This window comes from Schistocerca piceifrons, chromosome 8, assembly GCF_021461385.2.
Source record: "Schistocerca piceifrons isolate TAMUIC-IGC-003096 chromosome 8, iqSchPice1.1, whole genome shotgun sequence".
Lineage (NCBI taxonomy): Eukaryota > Metazoa > Arthropoda > Insecta > Orthoptera > Acrididae > Schistocerca > Schistocerca piceifrons.
The window spans coordinates 78022947-78033620 of NC_060145.1; the positions used below are offsets into that span (position 1 = coordinate 78022947).

The 10674-nt window shown below is 44.5% G+C and overlaps 1 protein-coding gene across 2 annotated transcripts in view; it reads left to right on the top strand.

The window, feature by feature from the left end:
• Positions 1 to 10173, top strand: part of LOC124711957 (pacifastin-like protease inhibitor cvp4) — a 77191-nt gene extending 67018 nt beyond the window's left edge. For both annotated transcript variants that reach the window (XM_047242227.1, XM_047242229.1), the window contains exon 8: positions 10056 to 10173. In XM_047242227.1, the coding sequence (XP_047098183.1) occupies positions 10056 to 10066 (11 nt within the window). In that variant the 3' untranslated portion in view covers positions 10067 to 10173. The remainder of the gene's footprint in view (positions 1 to 10055) is intronic.
• The last annotated feature ends 501 nt before the right edge of the window (positions 10174 to 10674 follow it).

A 10674-nucleotide genomic window follows, 5' to 3' on the forward strand; every position in this document is an offset into this window, starting at 1 on the left:
ACATTACTGTAGTAATGTCGATACTGTAAAGGTATTTTGTTTAGAATATGATAATAGTAAGTTTTGCATTAGTCTTAATGCAGAGACATTAGAGTTGATGGGTTGTAAGTATTTGTAGATTTAGAGAAAAGTTTTGACATTAGTAAGGTATCGGTGGACATATGGGGCCAGATAACCAACCCATCTCAAGGTCACTTCCTGTGTCAGATTACACCTGAGGCAGCTGGGCTTCTTGTTTTCAAGGTCGTGTGAAGACCCTCACCTCTCACCACCTGACCCCTGTGAAACCTCAGCATATCGAGAATTTGCGTGAGATACTTTCAAGGTCCCGAAACCATTGTAATATTTCTGACCCAGAAAAGGTCTCAGCCAGTTGTGTGTGTTAAAAATGTCAAGAAACCCCTCTTGACCCTCCCTTTTCCTACCTAGGCCAATAAGAATCAAGCTCCCCCACCCCAACTTTATTACAAAAGTAATTACATGAGGTTTATCGCTTATGCTCCATGCACTACAGTGAGAGTAAGAATTATCAGCAGCAGTTCTCCAACTTAGAAAAATGGCTGTAAATATTCCGAAATTTATAAGCTACGAAACTTTGACATTACAGAGTGTCACTGAATTACTCTAATATAATGACATCATGACCTGTTCTGCGGAACTGTGGTAAACATTAACATAGTTTGTGATGTAAGACACTTTGATATTACAGTATGTGACTGGGACACAGCTGAATTAATACAAATTAATGCTGAAATTGAACTTTCTGTAAGCACTGCTACCTTCCAGTACTGTTCAGAGTCTGTTGAAATTTTATCAATTTTCTTCAAGTACCCACGTTCCCATTCTAAGATATATGTAAATATGTGTTTTAAATGTTAAAAAACTTCTGCAGTGAGATGTTTTTAATAAATACTCCGAAATCTTACGTTAAAACAAATAGCACAAAACAATGTTTTAGCAAATACACCCACATCCTGCATTAAAGCAAACAGCACAGAGGAAGAAATATGTACTAAGTCATGTCCCTGAATTATTAATAAGTAGGATCACTTACTCCTAACACACACACACACACACACACACACACACACTCGTACACGCACACGCACACACACACACACACACACACACACACACAAGGTCTGTTTGACCCCCTTTGGGAAACCGACACACAAAATACAGCAGTTTTGTGCTAGGTTATTTACAACTGGATTGAATCTATAGTAAATGTAGAAAACGTGACTAGTAGATCATAATCATGATACTGGAAGATAGTAGACAGTGGTTGTGTTGTAGAAATAAAGCAGTAGACAATGGTTGTGTGAGAGAAAGAGAGTGACGCGGTGGCAGTGGAATACAGTTGGTAATGACAGATCAGTGCCAGGAAATGAGTAAAGGTGACAGTGCCTGTGGTAGAGCATAAAGAGAAAGAGGAAGTGGAAATGGATGAGAATCTTTGAAAATGGGAGACAGTGTGTATCTCAGTGACAGCCAGGAAGAAAGAGATACAGTGACAAGAGACAGAATATGTTAAGGTAAGACACACACACACACGCGCGCGCGCGCGCGCGGGCGCTCGCGCGCGCACAGACACACACACACACACACACACACACACAGAGAGAGAGAGAGAGAGAGAGAGAGAGAGCAAGAGAATGACGGAGAGAGGAGACAGTAGGAGCAGGAGAGGACGAAGGGGGCTGTAGCTGTGACTCAGGGACGGTGACAGAGACACACAAAGAGTTAATGACAATGAGTTGGGCTGATTTATTGACTGAGAAAAGGCAACGGGCAGTGAAAAGTATGAACGAATTACAGCGATGGACTACTGGGTGTAACTAAGTTACAATTATAGGAGCGTCTGGGAGTTTGAGGCGAGTTACATGTTAAGAAAAGTGTGAATATGTTTGCATGCTAAAAATGTTTGTAATGTTTTTAAATGTGCTGAGGACAGTAGAATGACTTTAAATAAACAGGAACATATTCGCATTTTTTGTGCTCCGACAGGAACATTTTTCCGCTGATATATGTATGCAACAGGATTTTTTAACTCCAGTTGGGAACCACCTCTATACAACTAGACGAGAATCGCCTGTAATGAGGTGGTTCCACACTGGATCACCCTACCCATGGGCACAGGAAATGAGAATGGAAAAAAGCGATACAGACAGTCACAGTATTTTTGAAGGACGTTTAAAACTTACGTTATTTATTTCGGCGTTCGCCGGTAATAGTAGTTGGCAATAACGTTTAGGAAGCACGGGAGGAAGGGGTGGGTTGGGGGGAGGGGAGGACGCCTTTTGCATGATTATATGTGGTACAGCGACCGCAGTATTAATATTTCATAAGGAAAAAAAACGCAATTTTTAAATGATTCATTCATGGATCTTACTTCCGTCAGGCTTCCTACGGATTCTCGACTGGACTTAAATCCGGGGATAGTGGAGGCCAGCAGAGAACGGTAAACTCTCCCTGGTGATCTTCGAATCACGCACGTGCACTTCGAGTTATGCGACTGATTGCATTGTCATGCTGGTAGATCCCATCTTGCCGAGGAAGAAACAAACTTCGTATAGATTTGGACATGATCCCGAAGGACAAATGCATACTTGTGTTAATCCATGGTGCTTTCTTCTCCAGAACGGTGAGATCGCCAGGGAATGCCATGAAAACATTGCCCAAACCGTAACGCTCCCTCTTACGGGTTGGACCTTTCCGACGATGGTTGCAAGACTGTACACAATAACGGCCAATTGTCCATTGGACCATCAAACGTGATTCATCCGAAAAGTGGACGTCCAGTTGTGATATTCGAGTGCAAATTCTAACCTTCATCGCTGATGAACAGCAGTCAGAATGGGTGAATGAACCAGGCGCCTGCTGCAGAGGCCCATTTGCAACAGTTCTCACTAAACGGTCGTTGAGGAGAAACAGTTAGTAAACCCTTGGTTCCTCTGGGCTGCTCAACAGTTGCACGTCTATTCGCCCGTACACATCTCCGCAACCGTCGTTGAGCGCTGTCGTTCATGGCCCAAAGTGCACTGCAGTTGCCTCCGCACTGGTTTTCGATTGCGCCATATTGCCATGCACGGTGTACATTAACCACGGCGGAAAGTGGTTTAAAAAATAGCCATTTGGGAAATATTTTTACTTTTGGCCCGAAAGCTAACGATCTGCCTGGGTCCCCCTGACACAGTATACAGCGTGTTACAAAAAGGTACGGCCAAACGTTCAGGAAACATTCTTCACACAAATAAAGAAAAGATGTTGTATGGACATGTTTCCGAAAACGCTTAATTTCCATGTTAGAGCACATTTTAGTTTCGTCAGTATGTACTGTACTTCCTCGATTCACCGCCAGTTGGCCCAATTGAAGAACGGTAATGTTGACTTCGGTGCTTGTGTTGACATGCGACTCATTGCTAGCATCAAGCACATCAGTACGTAGCATCAAGAGGTTAGTGTTCATCACGAACGTGGTTTTGCAGTCATGCAATGTTTACAAATGCAGAATTGGCAGATGCCCATTTGATGTATGGATTAGCACGGGGCAATAGCCGTGGCGCGGTACGTTTGTATCGATACAGATTTCCAGAACGAAGGTGTACCGACAGGAAGACGTTCGAAGCAATTCATCGGCGTCTTAGGGAGCACGGAACATTCCAGCCTATGACTCGCGACTGGGGAAGACCTAGAACGACGAGGACACCTGCAATGGACGAGGCAATTCTTCGTGCAGTTGACGATAACCCCAATGTCAGCGTCAGAGAAGTTGCTGCTGTACAAGGTAACGTTGACCACATCACTGTATGGAGAGTGATACGGGAGAACCAGTTGTTTCCGTACCATGTACAGCGTGTGCAGGCACTATCAGCAGCTGATTGGCCTCCACGGGTACATTTCTGCGAATGTTTCATCCAACAATGTGTCAATCCTCATTTCAGTGCAAATGTTCTCTTTACGGATGAGGCTTCATTCCAACGTGATCAAATTGTAAATTTTCACAATCGACATGTGTGGGCTGACGAGAATCCACACGCAATTGTGCAATCATGTCATCAACACAGATTTTCTGAGAAAATTTGGGCAGGCATTGTTGGTGATGTCTTTATTGGGCCCCATGTTCTTCCACCTACGCTCAATGGAGCACGTTATCATGATTTCATACGGGATACTCTACCTGTACTGCTAGAATATGTGCCTTTACAAATACGACACAACATGTGGTTCATGCACCATGGAGCTCCTGCACATTTCAGTCGAAGTGTTCGTACGCTTCTCAACAACAGATTCGGTGACCGATGGATTGGTAGATGCGGACCAATTCCATGGCCTCCAAGCTCTCCTGACCTCAACCCTCTTGACTTTCATTTATGGGGGCATTTGAAAGCTCTTGTCTACGCAACCCCAGTACCAAATGTAGAGACTCTTCGCGCTCGTATTGTGGACGGCTGTGATACAATACGCCATTCTCCAGGGCTGCATCAGCGCATCAGGGATTCCATGCGACGGAGGGTGGATGCATGTATCCTCGCTAACGGAGGACATTTCCTGTAACAAAGTGTTCGAAGTCACGCTGGTACGTTCTGTTGCTGTGTGTTTCCATTCCATGATTAATGTGATTTGAAGAGAAGTAATAAAATGAGCTCTAACATGGAAAGTAAGCGTTTCCGGACACATGTCCACATAAAATATTTTCTTTCTTTGTGTGTGAGGAATGTTTCCTGGAAGCTTGGCTGTACCTTTTTGTAACACCCTGTATACACCATCATCTGCTTGGTGCTGCCACCTGCCGTCTGTGCGAGGTTATTGAACGTTGACGTCGATCATAGGCGATGGTCACGTTAATCTGATTGTGCCGTTTCAATTTCTGGAAAGAAATTGTGTAGGTGCCACTGGCGTATGGGCGTCTTCAAGAAGCGAGATGGTCCTGATATCTGGTGTGATTGATATCTGGAAGGAACAGATGGGGCTTTTGTGTCCTATTTCGGTATTATCTCAATTGCGTGAGACACTTCTTGGTCATCAGCAAGAGTTAGACAGGGCCGTGATTCTCCATTTATCTGGTATGCGTAGGACGTCCTTGGCAGTTGCTGGCAGCCAATGAGTTTCCTGTCCGCACGTTGACACCTGTTGGCTGGAGATACAGTACTATAGGCGATGGTGGTGCTTCCTGGCACTACCGGCTGAGGTGAGGCGGTTACAGGCGTCTGGAGGCAGCAGTCCATCACGGCAGCAGGTCGTCGCGGCATCAGCAGAGCTCACTGAAGATGCACGTAGATGCGATTGCGTGTGGGACTAAACTTACATTTCTAGTTTGTTTAAAACAAAGTGGTTGTCCATCATATTCCCATTCTAAGGTTCCGGCAGTGCAACGATGCCACGTGTATCGATTGTTTCTCGGCCTTTATTTGCAAGTCTGAATTATTCTCCCCTAGGACGACGTTATAGTGAGGTCATTGATATAACATACTATGACATAAATTTTGTTAATACCAGAGGCGGTAATTGCTTACAGTGCACATTTAGGGATGTCGTGCGTGTGGATTTTTGTCGCCATTATGTACAAGGTTTACTGGGGGCAATATTAGGGTGACGTAACACATTAATAATGCAGAGACAAGACTGGATATGTATTTCTTGTGATATTTTGCAGAATATTCCGTTAGATCATTAAATTATAGTACTTTTACCGCCAAAGTGCGTTATGTCATAAATTATAACAGTATTTCTACTACATCTAGATCTACATTTACACTCCGCAAGCCACCCAACGGTGTGTGGCGGAGGGCACTTTAGGTGCCACTGTCATTACCTCCCTTTCCTGTTCCAGTTGCGTATGGTTCGCGGGAAGAACGACTGCCGGAAAGCATCCGTGCGCGCTCGAATCTCTCTAATTTTACATTTGTGATCTCCTCGTTAGATATAAGTAGGGGGAAGCAATATATTCGATACCTCACCCAGAAACGCACCCTCTGGAAACCTGGACAGCAAGCTACACCGCGATGCAGAGCGTCTCTCTTGCAGAGTTTGCCACTTGCTAAACACCTCCTTAACGCTATCACGTAAACCAAATAACCCTGTGACGAAACGCGCCGCTCCTCTTTGGATCTTCTCTATCTCCTCTGTCAACCCGACCTGGTACGGATCGCACACTGATGAGCAATACTCAAGTATAGGTCAAACGAGTGTTTCGTAAGCCACCTCCTTTGTTGATGGACTACATATTCTAAGGACTCTCCCAGTGAATCTCAAGCTGGCACCAGCCTTACCAACAGTTAATTTTATATGATAATTCCACTTCAAATCGTTCCGTACGCATATTCCCAGATATTTTACAGAGGTAACTGCTACCAGTGTTTGCTCCGCTATCATATAATCTTACAATAAAGAATCCTTCTTTCTATGCATTCGCAATACATTACATTTGTCTATGGTAAGGGTCAGTTGCCACTCCCTGCACCAAGTGTCTAACTACAGCATCATCCGCGAAAAGCCGCATGGAACTTCCGACACTATCTACTAGGTCATTTATATACACTCCTGGAAATTGAAATAAGAACACCGTGAATTCATTGTCCCAGGAAGGGGAAACTTTATTGACACATTCCTGGGGTCAGATACATCACATGATCACACTGACAGAACCACAGGCACATAGACACAGGCAACAGAGCATGCACAATGTCGGCACTAGTACAGTGTATATCCACCTTTCGCAGCAATGCAGGCTGCTATTCTCCCATGGAGACGATCGTAGAGATGCTGGATGTAGTCCTGTGGAACGGCTTGCCATGCCATTTCCACCTGGCGCCTCAGTTGGACCAGCGTTCGTGCTGGACGTGCAGACCGCGTGAGACGCCGCTTCATCCAGTCCCAAACATGCTCAATGGGGGACAGATCCGGAGATCTTGCTGGCCAGGGTAGTTGACTTACACCTTCTAGAGCACGTTGGGTGGCACGGGATACATGCGGACGTGCATTATCCTGTTGGAACAGCAAGTTCCCTTGCCGGTCTAGGAATGGTAGAACGATGGGTTCGATGACGGTTTGGATGTACCGTGCACTATTCAGTGTCCCCTCGACGATCACCAGTGGTGTACGGCCAGTGTAGGAGATCGCTCCCCACACCATGATGCCGGGTGTTGGCCCTGTGTGCCTCGGTCGTATGCAGTCCTGATTGTGGCGCTCACCTGCACGGCGCCAAACACGCATACGACCATCATTGGCACCAAGGCAGAAGTGACTCTCGTCGCTGAAGACGACACGTCTCCATTCGTCCCTCCATTCACGCCTGTCGCGACACCACTGGAGGTGGGCTGCACGATGTTGGGGCGTGAGCGGAAGACGGCCTAACAGTGTGCGGGACCGTATTATGACGTTCTTAGATAATACAAATCTCCTTCATCATAACCAACATGGATTCCGCAAACAGAGATCATGTGAAACTCAGCTCGCCCTATTTGCCCAAGAAATTCACAGTGCCGTAGACACTGGCGAGCAGATTGATGCCGTATTCCTGGACTTCAGGAAGGCATTTGATACGGTTCCGCACTTACGTTTAGTGAAAAAAATACGAGCTTACGGAATATCGGACCAGGTTTGTGATTGGATTCAGGATTTCCTAGAAGAAAGAACACAACACGTCATTCTTAACGGTTCAAAATCTGCAGATGTAGAGGTAATTTCGGGAGTACCGCAGGGAAGCGTGATAGGACCTTTATTGTTTACAATATACATAAATGACTTAGTTGACAACATCGGTAGCTCCGTGAGGCTATTTGCAGATGACACGGTTGTCTACAAGAAAGTAGCAACATCAGAAGACTCGTACGTACTCCAGGAGGACCTGCAGAGGATTAATGCATGGTGCGACAGCTGGCAGCTTTCCCTAAACGTAGATAAATGTAATATAATGCGCATACATAGGGGCAGAAATCCATTCCAGTGCGATTATGCCATAGGTGGTAAATCATTGGAAGCGGTAACGACCGTAAAATACTTAGGAGTTACTATCCGGAGCGATCTGAAGTGGAATGATCACATAAAACAAATAGTGGGAAAAGCAGGCGCCAGGTTGAGATTCATAGGAAGAATTCTAAGAAAATGTGACTCATCGACGAAAGAAGTAGCTTACAAAACGCTTGTTCGTCCGATTCTTGAGTATTGCTCGTCAGTATGGGACCCTTACCAGGTTGGGTTAATAGAAGAGATAGACATGATCCAGCGAAAAACAGCGCGATTCGTCATGGGGACATTTAGTCAGCGCGAGAGCGTTACGGAGATGCTGAACAAGCTCCAGTGGCGGACACTTCAAGAAAGGCGTTACGCAATACGGAGAGGTTTATTATCGAAATTACGAGAGAGCACATTCCGGGAAGAGATGGGCAACATATTACTACCGCCCACATATATCTCGCGTAATGATCACAACGAAAAGATCCGAGAAATTAGAGCAAATACGGAGACTTACAAGCAGTCGTTCTTCCCACGCACAATTCGTGAATGGAACAGGGAAGGGGGGATCAGATAGTGGTACAATAAGTACCCTCCGCCACACACCGTAAGGTGGCTCGCGGAGTATAGATGTAGATGTAGATGTAGATGTAATGTCAAAGTGTTTTATTTCGCATATTATGTTAATATTTACCTTCATTTTTCAAGTAGGAATCTCTGCTGCTCTCATTACGGTGCAGAGAGCAGAAGTGACAAGGTTCATGCAGTTGCCCTGTATCAAAGAGGGGCACGAGGAATGGGGAAGCTTGATTGTTATTGGCCTAAAGAGAGAAAGTGGCTTAGCGAGGGGCATGGCGCCAATTTTAACGTGCACAGTTGGCCTAGATCCTTATCTGATCCAGAACCCTCTTCGTGGTTCAGGAATGTTGGTAGTACGTCATGAAAATATCCGAAATGCTGACCCCCCCGGAGGAAGGGGATACCTGTTCCCCTTTACCTTAGAAGATAACAAGCCCAGTAGCCTTACGTGCAACCTGACGCCAGAAGTGACCTTAATGTAAGATATGGGATAATATTAGCAGTGGTACGCTTCTGACGATGTAATTAGAACACACTATTTGAAATTGTGAAAGTAGCAGGAATAAACTACAGGGACTCAAGAGCTATTAACAATTTGTACAGAAATCGCACTGCCTTTATATGAGTCGAATGACGTGAAGCGAAAGTAGTACTTGAGAAAGAAAGTAGTTGCATCTAGTCTAAGTAAACCAGGATATGTTGAGGGAGTTACATTAGGAAATTAGTTATTAATAGTAGTAGTTGTTTGGACACCGAAATAACCGAGGATGCCCGAAGTGGGGAGGATATAAAGAGCAGACACGCGAGCAAGAAAAGTGTTTAAGAAGAGAAAGAAATTTCTTCAGACAAAATATAAATTTAAGTGTTGGGTTGTCTTTTCTGATGACTGTGAAGCCTTGTATGGTCTAGAAGGCTGATAAACAGTTCAGACAAGAATAGAGGAGAAGCTTTTTAAATTTCATTTTACTGATGAAGAATAGGTGGGTACAGTAGATAACTAACGGGTAATAGTGATCAAATCGGAGAGAAAAGAATGTTATGGCATAAAATTGCTAAAACTACGGGTAGGTTGAATGGACACATCGTGCGGTAGTGTGAAAATCGTGAATTTCTTAATGAGTAAGGTGGATGTGGAGGGGAGGGGGAGGGGAAGAAGGAGAGAAACGTTGTAGATGGAGAGCAGTCATGACTACAATAAGCAGGCTCATGTGGTTTTACTCTGCAGTTGTTGTTCTCTGTAAGAGAGAGTAAAAATGGAAATGCATCAAATCAGTTTTCTGGCTGAAGACCACACCAGCAACAAGAATAAAAGTCTAAACTTGCAAATCACCGTTCAGTACAGGACAGCTAGTGAATGTTTTATGAGCTAACACACATCTGTGGAGACTAACGTGTCCCGATGTCTAAAAGAAACACACGGGCTACCGCACGTGTCACAGGATATTTCAGGATCACTCTGAATACCTGGTGAAGATTACCGAAACTTGTCCACTGAAACAGACCTTTGTTTTAATTTTCAGGCGTCCTGTGAAACACAAGCAGCGTCTCGGAGCGGGTCTGAACTTTGTGAAGAGGGAGCTGGCCTCAAAACTAAAAAATAAGAGGACGTGCTACATGTGGCAATACTACATATAAAAGTATCATGTCTGTAATTTGAGATACTTTTGCAAACGTTTCTGTGGATAATAAAAAAACTTAGCATTAAGCAACGATTGACATCTAATGTGCAATTTAGTATTTCTTCCATATCAGAATAGAAATGTTTTCTTTGACCATATCCTCGGCTTTGAAGACCAATTTATTTTTATTGTGTAGTTTTAACATTGACATATTGCCGTTGGTTTTAAGATTTGCCTATACAGTGTTACTCTTGACAGTATTTTGTGGACGACGACGGTTCAATCCCGTCTCCAGCCATCCTGATTTAGGTTTTGCGTGATTTCCCTAAATCGTTTCAGGCAAATGCCGGGATGGTTCCTTTGAAAGGGCACGGCCGATTTCCTTCCCAATCCTTCCCTAACCCGAGCTTGCGCTCCGTCTCTAATGACCTCGTTGTCGACGGGACGTTAAACACTAACCACCACCACCAGTATTTTGTGCTACTCTAACTTTTCACGAGTTAGAAAATTATGCTTCCTG